This window comes from Chinchilla lanigera, unplaced genomic scaffold (genome assembly GCF_000276665.1).
Source record: "Chinchilla lanigera isolate Chin_1 unplaced genomic scaffold, ChiLan1.0 scaffold00029, whole genome shotgun sequence".
In the NCBI taxonomy this organism is placed as follows: domain Eukaryota; kingdom Metazoa; phylum Chordata; class Mammalia; order Rodentia; family Chinchillidae; genus Chinchilla; species Chinchilla lanigera.
This window is the reverse complement of record NW_004955430.1, coordinates 2,433,799-2,450,918: the sequence shown is the minus strand read 5'-3', so window position 1 is coordinate 2,450,918 and position 17,120 is coordinate 2,433,799. Positions and strand designations below refer to the sequence as shown.

Genomic DNA, 17,120 nt, shown 5'->3' with positions numbered 1-17,120 from the left:
GCGGCTGGCTGGGGCACTCTCTGCCTTCTCCCTCTGGCCAGACTGTCATCTCCACGGAGAAGCCCCAGGTATTCAGGACTACAGAGAGAAAAGAAACCAGCCTACTGCTGGACAATGGTACATGTCTGTTGGTCCTTCTTTTCAACCCTGGCTATACTTCCAGCCATCACATTTCAGTGAAAGAATCACTTGAGAGGAGGTAAGTCGCTACTTCTCACAACCCTTAGGCTGTAACTGGGACGAGGTTTTCTCTTCACTCATTTTTAACTATGCTGCAAGTTCAATTCCCCTCCCAGGGAGATATCTTATCTTCCTTGAAACTGTAATATACATGTTCATGGTCAGGAGGGCTGCCTCCCCCTCATGGAGACAGGAACTAAAGGTAGACCAGGTAGAGCAGTAAGAGCTGCCCTGGTACAAATACATCTCAAAGATCCTACTATTTTTCCTCACCAGAGATAATACCCTCCAAGGCCTGAAGTTAAAAAAGGTTTATTGCCTATAATCAAACATTTAAGGGCACAAGGTCTACTCAAACGTTGTAATAGTCCGTGTAACACTTCACTCCTGGGAGCTTAAAAACCCAATGGGGAATGGAGGTTGGTACAGGACCTAAGACTGATAAATGAGGCAGTAGTGCCAGTCTACCTGATGGTACCTAACCTGTATACTCTCCTTCCTCAGATCCCAGAAGATGCCAGTTGGTTTTCAGTGTTAGATTTAAAAGATACCTTCTTTGGTATTCTTTTACCTATGTTCCCAGTTTCTTTTTGCCTTTAAAAATCCTCGTGACCAAGCTTCTCAATGACTTCAACTGTACTTCCTCAAGGGTTCAGAGTCTTCACTTTTTTTTTTTTTTCCAGTACTGGGAACGGAACTCACAATCCTGCGCTTGCCAGGCAGGCACTGTAAACACTGAGCTAAATCCCCAGCCCCTCTTCACCTTTTTGGATAAGTGCTTTCCCATGACTTGGCATGTTTTGAATTTTCCCAAGTCATGGTCTCATACTATGTAGATGATATACTGTTGTGTGCTCCTCTAGGCAAGGCACCTGTGCTCTGCTTAATTTTCTAGTAGAAAGAAGTTACAAGTCTTAGGCCTAAGGCACAACTTTGCAGCCTTGAGGTAAGGGAACCTGACGGCTGGGAGAAGAGAGAATTAAACCAATACTTTCCTTCCTGAAGCTCAAGACCCTAAAACAGCTAAGAGGATTCCTAAGAATTACAGGTTTTTGTCATCTTTGGATAGCAGGGTATGGAGATTGCATGACCCTTCTATCAGCTTATAAAGGAAACCCAAAAAGCAGATACCAGGCCAAGGATATATTTCAGTGGGTGCAGTGCCTGCCTGGCAAGCTCAAAGCTCTTCTGATTCCCAGTACCAAAAAAAAAAAGAAGAAAAAGAAAGGCATATACCCATATTTTAACCTGGGAGCCTGATTCCCAAACTGCATTCCAGAAGTTTACACAAATGCTTCTAAATGCCCCAGTACAGAGCCTACCAACAGGACACCATTTTAATCTGTATGCTGGTGAAAGGCAGAGTATGGCTTTGGGAGTACTTACGCGGGATCGAGAACCTGCTCAACAGCCTGGGTATCTGAGTATGAATTAAGACATTGTAGGAAAGGGATGGCCTTCGTGTCTCAGAGCTGTGGCTGCAGTGGCACTCCTGGTACTGGAGGCATCCAAGCTGACTTTAGGCAAAGATCTCATTATAAATACACCTCACAATGTGGCAGGACTCCTTTCTTCCAAACGGAGCCTATAGTCATCAGACAACCAACTTCTTAAATACTAGGCTCTATTTCTAGAAGGACTAGCCATTCAAACAGACATGTCCCTCCTTAAATTCTGCCACCTTTCTACCAGAAAAGGAAATTGAGGCTGAAAGATATGACTGCAGACAAGTAACTGACAGGGAAGACTTATTAAGACACCCCCGTCTGACCCTGATTTGACTCTCTTCTGTCAAGGCCATTCCTTCATGGAAAATGGGGCAAGAAAGGCAAGATGTGCAGTGGTGACTCTACATAAGATGTTTCACAATTCCTCACTTACACCTGGGAGTAGAGCTCAGCTAGCAGAACTCATAGCTCTGACAGAGCTTTACAACTCGTGAAGGATTGAAAGTCAATATTTATACTGATTCAAAGTATGCTTTCCTAGTATTACATACCCATGCAGCCATATGGAAAGAAATTATCTGACAGCCAATGGATCACCGGTAAGGTATCGTGAGGAGATAGATGAACTTCTATCATTTGCCAATATACCCTCCAAAGTAGTGGTTATTCACTGTACAAGACACCAAAGGGAGCTGACAAGTATCTCAAGGTAATTAACTGGTTGATACAGCTGCAAGAGAAGCTATTTGAGGGTGCCCCCTTTAGACCCCCCTGATTTGGGAAGGGCCCCTTGATCCTACTCAACCCAAGTATTCTCAGTCAGAAATCATATGGGCTCTCTCCCATAGGTGTCAGTTCCTTCCATCAGGATGGTTACAGTCAGATGATGGTAATTTGTTTCTTCCTGGCGCTAGTCAATGGAAAAGTATTAAGTCTTTACATCAAATCTTTCACTTGGGGAGAGACAAGACCCAGCAGATGGCCTCAAAGTTATTCATAGGAAAGGGACTCTCTCAGACAGTACAACCGATCGTTAAAACATGTGAGCTCTGCCAAAAGAACAATTCTCCTAACTGGACCGTAGCCCCTCCAGGTATACAGAGACATGGTAAATACTCTGGAGAAGATTGGCAGCTTGATTTTACTCATATGCCAAAAAGTAAGGGGCTCCAATACCTACTGGTCTGGGGGGATGCTTTCACAAACTGGGTTGAGGCCTTTCCTCATAAAACAGAAAAGGCACAAGAGGTGGCAAAGGTTTTGGTCTTAGAAATCTGCCCAGATTTGGACTTCCTAAGAGCTTACGGAGCGATAATGGGCCTTCTTTTAAAGCAACAGTCATGCAGGGTGTCTCTCAGGCACTGGGCATTCTCTATCCCCTTCACAGTACATGGAGACCATAGTCATTGGGAAAGGTAGAGAAAATGAGACCCTGAAGAGACATCCTCGTACAAAATGGCTCAGGAAATCGACTTACAGTGGCCTCACTTACTACCTTTAGCTTTTAATGAGGTACGAAATACACCTCAAATTTAAGGCTTCAGTCCATTTGAAATGCTTTATGGATGCCCTTTTCTCACTAATGATTTTCTCTTTGATAAAGAAACAGATGCCTTACTAAAAGATGTTACCTCACTGGCTAAATTCTAACAGACTCTTCAATAGCTAAGGGAAGCTCAGCCTAAAGAAAAGGGAAATCCCATATTCCACCCCAGAGATTTAGGATTGGTCAAGTCTCTGCCTTCATCATCTTTCCTAGGACCAACTTGAGAAGGACCATACACAGTGATCCTGTCAATTCCATCAGCTGTCAATGTAGCAGGCCTAAACTCTTGGATTCACCATACTCGACTCAAGCCCTGGGAACCAGAAACTGCTTCTGAGTGCCAGCAACCACCTCAATACCCCTGTAAGCCCATAGAAGACTTAAAACTCTTCTTCAAAAAGAAAGCAAAGCCTTCAGACAAGTAATCTAAGATGTTACTCTTAGCCCTTTTAGTAATTACCACTTAAAGGAGAGTGCAATTCCTTCCTGATATGGGCACAAGAATATGTAGAGTCATTACAACAAACATCTCACTGGATATGTGGCCTGCTCCCCTTGTCAGGTACATCAGGATTTTCTTGGTGGGAATCCCCACTTCAAAGAGATGATCAGAATAAGCTACAAGACTACACTGATGAGACACAAAAAATTTCAGTGGTTCATAGCTTATTTCGTACTGGAAACTGAGCGCGGGACCTGGAGCTTGCCAGGCAGGCACTGTGCCACTGAGCTATAACCCTGGCCCTTTAGTGATTCATAGTTTAGCCCACTGCTACAAGGTAATCCAGTGGCCTATAAATGACACCCTTAATGATCCTGGACATAACTGAATTTTTTCTAAAACTGCCATTAAATCCTCTCTATAGACTTAGAATCCCTATTAAGAGTAAAGGTCTTGTCATGAGAGCCAACAATCATACGTATAAAGATGGCTACTTTCAGATATAGAATGATTGTATGTAGTTAACTCCAACTATAGGACAACTTAGTAGAAAAGCCTCCTTATGTTAGGAACAAAGAAATTACTCCTATTCTCATTGGCCTAACTTGACTAAATACGTGGGATGGACACTCCCTGAGCAGTTTATATACACCATAACTAACTTTACAGATTGAAGACTGTTTTGCAATAAACTGGTTTAATCACCCTGGAATTAGATGGGAAGTCTTCAATAGCACTCATTGGTCCTGTGGAACCAAACTGTGACCCTGGCTATCCCCTGGATGGATAGGGAGATGCATGCTAGGATTTGCACGGTTACAAGGCAGGAATGTCAAAAACACTGACCAACCTGCAAACTTACCCCATCTACAACACTGATGGCCTAGCAGTATGTTTTGCTGGTATGGTCATTTGCCTTCTATCATTATCCCTTCCCTAGGATTACAGGATATCATGCAATACATCGAGGCCTTAACTGACTACTCGTTGGGCCTTAAACAACATCTTCAATGGTCTCTCTCTGTCCTAAATGAAGCAGTAAAATTAATGAGGCAAGCTATCTGCCAAAATCTGATGGCATTAGACATTCTACCAAGGGGGGGGGTACCCGTGCAGCTGTAAAAGCTGAATATTGTATGTATACTCCTGGTCCTTTTGCTAATACCTCAATGGCTGTTCAAGATATTAAATGACAGGTTAATGTAATGTTGAATTCTGAAGTTCCCTGGGCTCTCTCCTTACTCTCTTTGTGGGAAGGTATTACTGGCTCTTCCTGCTGCAAACATTTGTTGGTTGTATTCATAATAGTCTTGTTGATCTTATTTGGCCCATGCATACTTAACTGTTTCTTTTGCCTTGTCTCCTCCAGACTTAAAGTTATACACTTACTTAAGGCAAGAACTCTTGGCCTTTATTTTTTTTTTTTTTTAATTTTTATTTTTTCCGGTACTGGGAACTGAACTCACGACCTTGCGCTTGCCAGGCAGGTGCTTTGCCACTGAGCTAAATCCCCAGCCCCTCTTGGCCTTTAGATAGACCCCCTTTGTAGTATCTCTGACTGCCAATCACAACTATGACCCCTGTAAGCCAGAAGTAGCCACCAATCTTTGCCCCTTGTTCCCTCACGGCAGTCTGGGGTTCCTCCTCCGGGGGGGGGCAGGTACTATAGACAGTTAAATTAGGTAGAAATATTATAAGCAGTCAGACAGGGCTAGGCCTTCATGCGAGTCAATGCAGAAGATGAGAATACATTACAACTATGGCTGGAGGTGCATCCAATGAAGGCCAGGCTTCAATATAAAGACAGAATTACCAGGCCTATGTACCTCCCCAAGGGATAAGCAATATACTATAACTGGTGTTATGGCTTATATCTAGATGTCCCCCCAAAGCCTCAGGTGGGGCTTTCCCAGATGCAGTTGAATCTAGAGTATGTAATTGATTCATAGTGCAATGTTAGGATTAAGGGTGGGTGATTACTAAATCAACCCACTGACTGGTTTGGCACTGCTTTAATCTCAGTAGCCTGGATATTATATAAGGGGCAGACAGACACTGTTAAGGTCCCTTGTTGCTTTTGATACCTTGGGTACCTTGGGCACCATGAACTGTTCTCTGCAATACTGCTCTGCCAAGCCACCATACCTTGGAGCCAGCTGATTCCTGACTAAAACCTCTACAAACTGTGAGCTAAATAAACTTCCGCCCTTTAACTTTGGGTGTTGGATATTTTGTCTCAGCAAAGAGAGAAAAGGAACTAAGACAACTGGTACCACCTGGTCCAATAAAGTCTAGACAGACATCTGTCACCCAGGTGGGCAACCAGGAACTCCAGACTCATCTCTTCCAAAAAAGGTCCTTATGGGGCTGGGGACTTAGCTCAGCGGCAAAAGCACCTGCCTGGCAAGTGCAAGGCCGTGAGTTCAGTTCCCGGTACCGGAGAAAAACCAAAAAAAAAAGGTCCTTATTCTTTCCTGTACACTTGATATGTGACTTGCTTCCCCACTGGATCAACATTACCTAAGTGGCTATACTTGTAATCTTATTGGTTGATCATAGCTTCATCCCACCTTGTACCTACCTCATGATTTTGCTCTATAAAACTTCCCTTGGAAAGTGGGGTCCAGGGAAACCCACTTGGGCCCCCCTCTGTCTCTCAGGAGCTGCCTCTCCCTCAATAAAATTTCCTACTTTTAATTTCCGTTGTTCCTTAGACTTCATTCTTCGATTCTGGGGAACACAAACTTAGTGTACTGGACATCTAGCAGGCTGGGAGTTATATTTCCCTTATATCATTTGGAGGTCCTGTATCAGGATCAGCCTGGATCACTACCTGCCCTCCTCACATTCAATAATTTTTTTTTTTGTTTTGTTTTGTTTTGTTTTGTTTTTCTTCGGTACCGGGAACTGAACTCACGACCTTGCGCTTGCCAGGCAGGCGCTTTTGCCGCTGAGCTAAATCCCCAGCCCCCCTCCTCACATTCAAAGGAGAGGCAGAACCCCAAACAGGAAGAGGCTTTTGGAGATGACTTTCCAGTTGATTTTGGCCCCCTGATAGTAGTTTTTCATGCCCCTCATTGCAGCAGGGAAGCGGGAGGAGAAAACAGTCAGCAGATAAAAGCCTCTAGCCCTGAGGAGGAGCCATTTCTCTAGGTACCGCCTGTTGCTCCAGGATCCGCCCCCAGCCTCTCTTTCATCCTGGCAGCTCCCTCCCTCTGCCCCCAGCAAAAGAAAAAGAGCTAGAGGAATGGACCTCAAGAAGGGGGGTTAGGAAGGAGGTCAAGGGGGTGGGGCACACGCAGAGCCAAGGCTCCCACCACTCCCCATCCTCTTGGGAACAAAGGACTGGAGAATGGGAGGTGTTCGATGAGCCCCCACCCCAGAGCAAGTTTCACCAGGCAGCACCCCCAGACTCAGAGACCTGGTATCCAAGCCCACCCAGACCCAAAGGGGCCTCAGCCCCATCGCAGTCTGGAAATATCGCCCTTTTCGGTCTTCTCTCTCCTCTATAGCCAAGGAGTTGCGGGGGCGGCTTGCTGCCCTATCAAAGCCAGGAGCCCCCGAGATCCCTCCCTATTTGCACAGCGGATTTGCACCGTGATCCCGGGCACCCAGGTCAGAGTCCTGCCTCTCTCCTTCACGACCCGTAGGATCTTGATTCCTTCCCCATCGCATCCACCCAGAAACCCCGCTCCCCAGACCCCTTCCTCCTGGAGCCCCTGTCAAGTTCTCTCAGGCCCGCGTCCCCGGCAGGCCTGGAGGACCTAGGGCTCCGCCTCACCTAGACATCCCCCAGCCCAGGCCTCCATTATCCCCACATTCCTCGCAACCCAGTCTCCTCTTCCATCCCCCCGCCCCGCCCAGAACCCTCCTCCCGGACGGGCGGGATTCACGCTCTCGCCAAGTCACCCACCCAAGGCCCGGGTCTTCGCCATGGCAGACCCCTCTACCCGCAACTCCGGGTCGCCGGGCCCAGACCCCTCCCCGAGCCGCTAACTCGGACTCTGGGCTCCGGACTCCACCCCGCTTCAGGTACCGCGCTCCCAGCACACCGTGTACGTGTCTACGAGCTCGGAGCCCACGACGCGCGCCTCCTTAGCGGGCTCTGCGTCCCGCTCCGGCCCGAAGCCGCGCGCCGCCGCCATGTTCCAGCTCCGCAGTTCCGACTCCGACCGGCAGCAGCGGGGGGCGGGGTCAGCGTCCCACCGCCCCCCGGCCCCCGCAGCCCCCCGCCCGCGCCGCCATCTTGGCCCCGCCGCCTTCTCACGTCCTCGCCCCGCCCCTCGTGCGTGATTGACAGGCCCGCCGACGGCGCGCGTGCGCAGCTCGTGCGGATCCGCCGGGTCACAGTCTTGTGTGCCTGCGTGCCTCCGCGACAACTCGGTCCCCTATCACCCTTCGGTCCTCGGGAAGGAAGGACTGAGATCCCGGGCCCCACAAGCTGCTTAAGCAAGTCACTGGCTCGCCTGGCCTCAGTTTTCCCCGTGGGAAAGGGAGGCAGGAACAGTGGAGTGCCTGGCTGTGGAGTTCCCTCCCTGTGTGGAGGAGACTCGTGAGCAGTGCCCCACCCGCGGTGGTCTCCTAGGTTACGCCCGGTTCCCGGAGAATACCCGGGGCTAATTCAGCGTGCGCTCCGCGCGCCGAGGTGCAGACAGAAGCACCGAGCGGGCGTGTTTATCGAGGCGGGGGAGGCTGCGCGCAGTGGGGTAGGTGGACGGAAGGGTGTGTGCTGGCGGTTCGGCGCCAGTGCCCTAGGATAACCTGCTGGAGCCCAAACCCGAGGGAGGCAGACCGGGACTGGGAACTACGGTGCTAACGCGGGGAAGCGCCCCGGCCCAGGAGCAGCCTGACAGGCAGTGGCCCACTTGGGGTGCGAGCGGGGGAGACACCTCTAGGTGTGTGGCGCTCTCCTAGGTGTGTTTGTTGAAGACTTGAGTGCAGCTGACTCAAGCCCAAAGTGAGCACTGCTCTTCCTGGGGCAATGGAAGGGCTGGGGCGTGACTACTGGTTACCGCTGGCTGAAGAGCTCTAGATCTTGTCCAATGGAGGGTCAGTAGCCGGGCGTGGTGGCGCACGCTTGTAATCCCAGCACTTGGGAGGCTGAGGCAGGAGGATTGTTGCTAGTTCGAGACCAGCCTGGGCTACATAGTGAGCTCAAGGCCAGCCTGAACTGCATATCGAGACCCTGTCTCAAAAAGAAAAAAAAAAAAAAAGAGGGTCAGTGGTTCCTCCCTCATCAATCTCATATCACTGTGCTCTGAGCTTGGCATTCAAGGCTCTTCTTGGCAGGGTCTTATGCTCCCAGTCTTTGCGTGCTCCAAAGAGAGGTGCCCTGAGGTAGGAGGTACCCTGAACCAGACCTTGGACAAATCAGTGCCCTTCCTGAGGCTTCAGTTTCCTTATCTGGAAAGTGGGGGCAATAGCACCCATTTCCTTGACTGGGTAGAAGCTTGAGGCACTATGTACAGGGACCTGACCTGGGCCCACTACTTTGCCTCTCTGGGCCGAGGCTAACGTTTTCATTCATTCAGGAAACCCTCAGAGTCCTCAGTGGGTGTGGGAGACAGTGAGAGACCTGGTGCTTTGCAGCTCTCCTTGCTCGCTGCCAGGGTAGAGGCTACGGGGACTCAGGTCAGCCAAGGATCACCCGAAGCGGGGTGGGGGGTGGAGGCTCCTACACACCGCGCTGCGGTGGGCTGGGCTGGGAATGCAGGAGGCAGGGCTATTTAAGCTGAGTCCTGAGGGCTGGCTGGCAACTCCAGCAGCTTGTCCCGTGAGCCGCTGACATGGATGACATCTACAAGGCTGCGGTAAGGGAAGGGTCTGGGAAGGACTGGGGTGGGTGGGCAGGCAAACTGGAGGTCACCCAGCTTGGAAGAGGGGGCAAAGTCAGCCGGAGAAGTGATGGGGGCGCAAGAGAAGCTCCACATACCTTCAGCACAGACCCTCCAGAGGGTGGTGGAGCTGGCATTTGAGGGTGCAGAAGGGGTAGGGGCATCCGGTCGTGGAGAGGGGCTGTCACAGGGAGTAGAAGGGAACTCTTAGCACCCTATCTTTCCTGTGTTTCTCAGTGTCTGTCGTCGGTCACCGGCTCCCTCCCACACCTCCCTACACTCCTGCCTCTGTTTTCTGGGTCTTTTCGTCTTTCTCAGTCTCTTTCCACATCTTTGTTTCTGCTGAGCTCGGAGTCCCCGCTGCTGTCTCCCTGTCCTACCCCCCATCTCTACCCCTCACATTCCTTTTCTCATCAGCCCTGACCCGCCACCCCCTCCAGCTCCTTAGCCGGCTGAAGATGCTTTGGTGGGAGGAAGGGGACAGTGAGGAGGGGCTGTGGAACCTGAATCCTGGGCTGAAAAGGGGGCTTTAAAGTTGGAGGCCAGGAAGATCAGGGCCTGGGAGAGCCAGGGGAAAAGGAACCGGGAATGGAGGCCCCAGCCCCCATGGGGTCTGGCAGGCTCCTGGTTCAGTGCTTTGGAGGGCGGCGGAGGTAAAGGAGTGAAGGCTGGAGAGTGATCACCCCAAGTCTCTGCGGCTTTCCAGGGCCACTGAGGGGTTTCAGATCCTAGTCGGTTGGAGGGGCAACCTTCCCCTACCCCAGAGACAAGGACATCGTGGCCCAGACGGCTATTCCCAGAAGGACCCCCTGCACCGCCAGAATGTGGCCCCACTCCCGGGCAGGGAAGAGCTGCAGCTGGTTCCAGGGTGTCCCTGCCTATCTTGTAGGCGCCCATGGGGCTGGGGGGAGCACTCCGCCCAGTGCCCATACAAGGTCTGGTGGGGCTGGGGACTAATTTTGGCTCCTGAGGCAGCACCAGAAGGCCAGGGGGCCAGATAATGTTGCCCCACCCCCTGCATGCCAGAGTCCCCAGAACAATCACCAGGTTTAACTTTGTCCCCCATTAAAAATAGCCCAGTGGCCACCCAGGTCAGGTTACAGTGGGTGGTTCTGCTCACCCCCAGTTGGTTTTATTGTCCCAACCTGAGGGACAGCTGTCCCTCAAGCCATGCAGCTTGGGTTTCATTAGGGTAGCCGAAAGGGCATAAAGTGGTCATTGGGTATTGTCACTCAGGGTCACCTTGGTTCTGGGGCGGGGGGTGCCCACCTGTTGCCCTGACCCTGAGCCCAGCCTCTGTGAGGCCAGCTGGGTTACCTCAGGGCTTTGGGGCAGGAAGGGAGGATGAAGGCCCCTGCTCTGTGGCCTAGGACCTGCTGTAGTCTTTCTGCCTGTGGAGCGGCTTGAGTCTGAGTGCTGAGACCCCTTTTCCTCTCCAGGTAGAGCAGCTGACAGAAGAGCAGAAAAATGGTGAGTGCCTCCTGTCTCAGGTGGGGGGACAGTGAGCCCGACTGGGGGAGCGTGGGGACCTCTTATCAGGAGAGAACCAGACTGGAGGCCGCCAGCTGGGGGTCCTTCTCACTGTGACCTCAGAGGAGTCTCAGCGGGAGCCAGGCAGGTTGGCAAAAGGCGCCAGAGGCCTGGCTTTCCAGGGTCCTGGCCGCTGAGCCCTGGCTGCTTTGTCCCTCCAATGCCCGCCGTGGACACAGAGTTCAAGGCAGCCTTTGATATCTTCGTGCTGGGTGCTGAGGATGGCTGCATCAGCACCAAGGAGCTGGGCAAGGTGATGAGGATGCTGGGCCAGAACCCCACGCCCGAGGAGCTGCAGGAGATGATCGACGAAGTGGACGAGGATGGTGAGCCCCCAACCCCCTTCCAGAAACAGCTGGGTTCACCAGGGCCTCAGATCCCTCCTCTGTTTACCTCTCCGAGCCTCGGTCATCTCAGTTATAAAATGGGCACAATGACCACAGTGCCTCCCAGAGCTGGTGTGAGGGTGCGGGTGGGGACAGGGCTTGTATGGCAAGTGCTGACCTTGAAGCGGCCCCATTGCCAATCCCTAGGCAGCGGCACGGTGGACTTTGATGAGTTTCTGGTCATGATGGTTCGGTGCATGAAGGACGACAGCAAAGGGAAGTCTGAGGAGGAGCTGTCGGACCTCTTCCGTATGTTTGACAAGTGAGCAGACGCTGCACCTCTGAGCTGGACCCAAGTGGAGCCGAGGAAGGAGGGCAGCCCCAGATCCAAGCCTGGGAACACTTTGGCCTCGGTCTCCCATTCTGCATGCTTATCTCCTGGTGCCCCTTACCCTACCTGCTGAACTGGGGGGCTGCCTCTTCCCCTCCCCGCACCCTGTCCTGGGCTCTGAGGTGCCCTTGTCCTCTCTGCAGGAATGCTGATGGCTACATCGACCTGGAGGAGCTGAAGATGATGCTGCAGGCGACGGGTGAGACCATCACGGAGGACGATATCGAGGAGCTTATGAAGGACGGGGACAAGAATAATGACGGTCGTATCGACTATGATGGTGAGTGGGTGACTGGGCCTGGTCTCCCTGCTGTTCACACCCACCTGGCTCTACCACTGACCCACGCCTGCCCTTCTCTCTACAGAGTTCCTGGAGTTCATGAAGGGTGTGGAGTAGATACTGACCTTCTCTCAGAGCTGCCCAGCCCCAGGCTTCCATTCTGGCCAGGCCCGGGGTGGGTGCAGGGGGCTGGGGTCCCCAGGCCCTGAGCGTGGATGTATCCTTGATCCCTGACTGTCTTTGACTCCTTCCCTCGCCCCTGCCCTGGGAAATATAAATAAAGCCTTGGTCCCAGGAGGCCTGGTGTCTGACTCATGTTCCCTGGAGCTGACTCTGCCCAGGGTCCCCTCCTACCCGACAGCCCCATCCCAGCAGGCTGCCCGCAGCGCTGTGCTCTGACTGCTGCCCACCTACCTTCTGCAGGACGGTTTGGTCAGATCCCGGATGCCCTGCTCTGCACCCTGCTGACTGCTTTCCACAGGTGCTGATCCCCAGCCCCGTCTGCAGCAGTCCAGCCTCTGGAGGCCATGGCAGCCCCAGAATCTGCGTTTTAACAAGCGTGTGGAGCGTTGCCTTGGTCAGCCAGTTTGGTAGTTTTGAGGATCCCTCCGCTTGGAGGGATGAGTTAGCCGCATGGGGCTGGCACGCCCCTTGGCCCAGCCACCCGCGAGCCCTCAGCTCTGGTTGAAGTGAAGCTATCCCTGGTGAGACCTGCTGGCTGTAACTGTCTGCCCACTCAGCAACATTGACTTCAGGCCCAGAGGGCCGTGTAGTTGCTCACTATCACATCACCCATTTTTCAGGTGAGGACTATATCACCCAGAGAGCCCAGGCCACCTGACTCCCAGCTCAGGGCCATGTCTGTGGGGCCAGCCTCAGTGACCCAATGTCCGTCCCTGACAGGAAATGGGGGCCTAAGGCCTGGTGGCTCCCGGCGTAGTAGGGGCACCCAGGCCAGAGCTGCAGCTATAATAGTGGCCTGGCTTTGGGGAGGCGATTGGGGGTTGCAAGGAAGTGGAGGTGTCAGCAGTGGCACTTGTAGGAGGGACAGCTGCTGTTGGCACCCAGGCTCAGCCAGAATGCCAGCAGCTGTCCTTGCTCCGCCCAGCCGGCCCACAGCCTCTGCACCTGCGTCCCAGCCCAGGCATTCTCCAGACAGGCCGGGCATTCCAGAGACAGTCTTGGAATTGTAGAGATGCCTCTGGCAGGAGCTGCCTGGTCCCTGGAGAGACCTGGGAGGAGTGGAGAGGGATCCCCTCAGGCCTGCCCTCAGGAGCTGAAGAACCCGGGAGCTATACAGAAACCCAGGAAAGATGATGCTCCAGGAGATAAAGAAGGGCCGCAGCGAACAGCCCAGCCTACCAGCGCATCGTCCAATGGTTACTCAGCCTGTGCCGACCGACCCAAGCCTGGATTGTGGGACACATCAGAGCAAGGCCTGGTCCGGAAGCTCCTGGAATTTCTAGTCAACTTGAGAATGCAGAGGGAGATGGTGCACAGGGCTAGAATGACATGGTGGGCCTATGGAGAAGAGTGGTCCAGGAGGGCTTCCTGAGGAGGTGACACTGAGCAAGGCCTGAAGAACCGCAGGGAACCGGCCGTAGGAAAGACTGAGAAGGCCGTGGGAGCAGGGAGGCAGTGCTGGGCTGGCAGCCAAGCTCCAGCAGCCTCGGGGAGGAAGCTGGTTGCTGGCTTCTGAGAAGCACAGCTCCTGTGAGGGGTGAGGAGCTCGTGGGGCTGCAGAAGAGGGGAAGAGTTGTGGGCCCTCCTGAGGCTGAGGTGGATTCTGGGTTTTCATGGCGCAGTAGGGTGCTGGGGTAGAAAAGAGGTGGGGGCGGTGGTTCAGGTGTAGTTTGGGACTGGAATAGACAGAACTTGAAGGATTGAATATGGAGGAGCTAGGGAATGAAGGATGGCCCTTAGATTTTTGGTCAAACCTCAGTTTCTCGACAGTTGCAAACTTGGAGACACTAGGCCAGGGATACAGGGGAGTGGAGGGTATTTTGTGTTTGTGCTTGTGTTTGTTTTCCATTTTGCAATTCCAAACTTGTAAGAATGTTACTAAAATAGTACAAAGAACCCCCATTTATGCTTCAGCCGGATTACCTAAACCTTAACTCTTAAGTAATTACAGGACAGCCATCAAACCCAGGAAATTAACATGGACACAACACTTCTTACTCACCGAAGACTTACTGGGAATTTGTCAGTTGCCCTATTAATGTCCTTCTCCTGGACCAGCCAATCAAAGATCTGATGTGATCCTGCTATCCTGTCTCCTTGCTTGTCACCAATCTGTGACTGTTTGTCAGTCTTTCCTGGCCCTTCAAGAGCTTGACACTGAAAAAAAAAAAAAAAAAAGAAGACCTTGACGCTTTTGAAGGGTACAGGCCAGTGTTTTTGTAGAAGCTGATTCACTGTGAATGTTTCCTCAGGACTGGGTCCAGGAGAGGCTTTTTTCCTTTTCCTCCAGTACTGGAGATTGAACCTAGGGCCTTTATGAGGAGCTATACTCCCAGCCCTTTTTGAAACAGGAGGTTATTAATTTGCTAAATTGTCCAGGCTGGGCTGGAGATTGGAATCTTCCTGCCTCAGCCTTCCAGAGTGTTGGGATTTTTGGTGTGCAACCCCACCGCTAGCTCAAGTGAGGCATTTTTGATGGGCTGATCACAAGACGGAGAGTTTTTTTGACCACATCAAAGTCAAGATGCCTTTGATGTGGGATAGCAGGAAGGCCAGAGCCAGGTGGAGGTGAGTGAGGGAGGGCGCTGCGCAAGAGCTGTGAATGTAGCGTCATCAGTGTGGAAGACCTTTCCAGGCTTTGGTCGCAAACGAGGGCCTTGGAAAGAGTTTGCGGAGAGGGGTCAGAGGGCTGGGCGCCAGGCGCTCCACACGGGCAGCTGGGACGTCACATGGCCAGTGGGGTCGGAGAGACTGGCTGAGCGAGAGGACTGGGCTAGGGAGGGAAGAACGAAGACTTGGATGACAGCTAATGGCCCTGGGGCTCGGGAACACGGAGGCCCTGAGGCCTCGGGCACCTGGGTAGGAGGGCTTCGGTGGAGCGTGGGGAGCGAGCTGAGCCCAGGGAGGTGCTGAGTGTGGACAGTGTCCTGGGAACAGGCGTGGGCTGTGGCACAGGGGCAGAGTTGGGGGCGTGGCTGTGTGCTGATGTGAGCGAGCTGGTGAGGCGGCACAGGGGACGCTGCTTGTGCGGACAGAGCTGCTGAGGAGGTCGGCTGCGCGCCTCCAGAAGGCTCTGGCAGGGCCTGGGATTGCACCGGGCCCTGGATCTGAGCTGGAGAGGAGAAAGGGCGGCTTGAGGCGGAGGAGCAGGCAGACAGGTCACACAGTGGCAGTGGGGAATGAAGGTGCAGATGGCGTCCAAGGGAAGGGCCGCTCCAGAGGGCTGCGTAGAAGATCGCGGCCTGTGGTGGCCGCGTGAAGGGCGTGTTGCCAAGGCAGGGGAGGCTGAGGCGGTTGGTAACGAGCAGGACAAGGACCAGGGGGGCTGGGCCAGCTGGAGTGGCACCAAGGGATGCGGGGTGTTGATGGGTTGGGTGAGGGGGAGACGCCATCACTCCAGGATGGATAGAGGAGGACAGCTGGGACTCTCCAGAGCCACAGCCTCTCCGGCTAGCGCTGCCCCCTGAAGAGCCATGTGTGCCAGGTCCAGCAGAGGTGGCCCCAACCACCTAGCCACCCCTTCGTTAGCCGGGCAGGACACAGGTCGCGGGAGAGGCGGGAGATAAGGTGGTCCCGGCTGTGGTGGGGGCTCCAGGGGACACATCGGAGGACTTGAGCAGGGTAGTACTGTGTGGGGCTGGTGGCCGCGAGCATCCATTCTTTCAGGTGTGCGCACCCCAGAATTCCGCCCGGGTATGACTGGGCTGCCGTTCTCCGCCACCGCCCGGAGGCACCTTCTGCCTGGACACACGTGTCACACACGCAGATGGGCCCAGGGCTCACAGTTCCTACCCCTCATGGTGTGTTGTTTCCTGCATGCACACCCAGCACTGTCCACTTGGCTGGGCCTCCTCTTCACTTCTGAGCTGTGCATCCTTTGCCTGAACAGTGCTTCCTCCATGAAGCCTGTCTTGATGTCTCCGTTGTAGTTGCCTGGTTACTGCCTGCCTCCTTAAGAACCCAAGGTTTCTGTGAGGTGGTCCTGCTGCCTGGTTGGGAGACTGCCGCTTTGGAAACTGGCAGTTCCATCTTTGTCCACTAGATGACACCCAACACTTGTGGCTGGGCCCGTTGATCCAGGGATTTGGCTCCTAGGTGTGCTTCCCACCTGCAGCCAGCAGGCAGGGCCCTGCAGCAGAGATCCTATCCCCTTTCTAGACGGGGAAACTGCGGTCCAGAGAGGGAGAGCACCTGACCAACGCCATGCACATCAACAAAGCTTGGGGTCCCAGCCCCTGTAATGGGCTCTTTCCACAGTGTGGAGCGAGCTGGCCCTCGCACCCTGCCCCCGTAAGACAGCCCTCCCTGCAGCCTCAGCGCGGGCTTGGCTGGGCAGAGACCTCCAGGATGGGATGGCAGGCTGAGGAGTGCTTGGGCCTCCTGTACAGATGGTGACCGCATGATGGCAGAAGGGCTATTCGGCCCGCTCTCTAGCTAGATGGTGGCCTCGCCTCCAGCCCGGGCTCTGTGCCAAAATGCTTCCCACCCTCTGAGGTCCCAAGATAGCGTCACTCCATAGCAGCCCCTGCATAAGCACTGCTCACAGTTTATAAGCCCCGTTCTACCCAGGGTGGCCGGTCCCTGGCCCCGGGAGATCGATCCAGGGTCTGCGCCAAGGCCTGCACAGCCAGAGGCAGGGTCTGTCCTCTGAGCAGCTCTGAGTCACATATGTCCTGGAGAGGAATGGGGCAAGGAGACAAGTTTGTGTGCCTCTGGTCCAAGGGCCAGCCTATTTCCCATCCAGGGCTGAGCTGGGAGAGTAGGTGGGGCTCCAGGAGCCCCAGGAACAAAGGGTCCCAGGAAGGGGCAGTGTCTTTTCTCAGCCTACTGTGTACTGAGCTGGGTCTTTTCTCAGCCTACTGTGTACTGTGAGCTAGGTCCTTCCTTCTCTGAGTGCCCCTCAAGTTCCCTGACCACCATCTGAGGGCCAGGGCTGTTCTATCTGTGTTGCCTAATCTGC

At 53.5% G+C, this 17,120-nt stretch overlaps 2 protein-coding genes across 4 annotated transcripts in view; one reads left to right on the top strand and one right to left on the bottom strand.

Annotated features, from left to right (window-relative positions):
• Window positions 1-7,890, bottom strand: part of Nisch (nischarin) — a 45,239-nt gene extending 37,349 nt beyond the window's left edge. For 2 of the 3 annotated variants that reach the window (XM_005387320.2, XM_005387321.2), the window contains exon 1: window positions 7,669-7,890. In XM_005387320.2, the coding sequence (XP_005387377.1) occupies window positions 7,669-7,761 (93 nt within the window). In that variant the 5' untranslated portion in view covers window positions 7,762-7,890. The remainder of the gene's footprint in view (window positions 1-7,668) is intronic. The other variant, XM_005387324.1, reaches the window with a different exon arrangement.
• A 1,432-nt stretch (window positions 7,891-9,322) lies between these two features.
• Tnnc1 (troponin C type 1 (slow)) lies at window positions 9,323-12,275 on the top strand. The gene is made up of 6 exons (XM_005387319.2): window positions 9,323-9,426; window positions 10,890-10,920; window positions 11,160-11,306; window positions 11,514-11,628; window positions 11,841-11,977; window positions 12,063-12,275. Exons 1-6 carry the CDS (start codon window positions 9,403-9,405, stop codon window positions 12,092-12,094), a joined length of 486 nt encoding a protein of 161 aa, XP_005387376.1. The 5' UTR covers window positions 9,323-9,402; the 3' UTR covers window positions 12,095-12,275.
• Window positions 12,276-17,120: the final 4,845 nt, after the last annotated feature.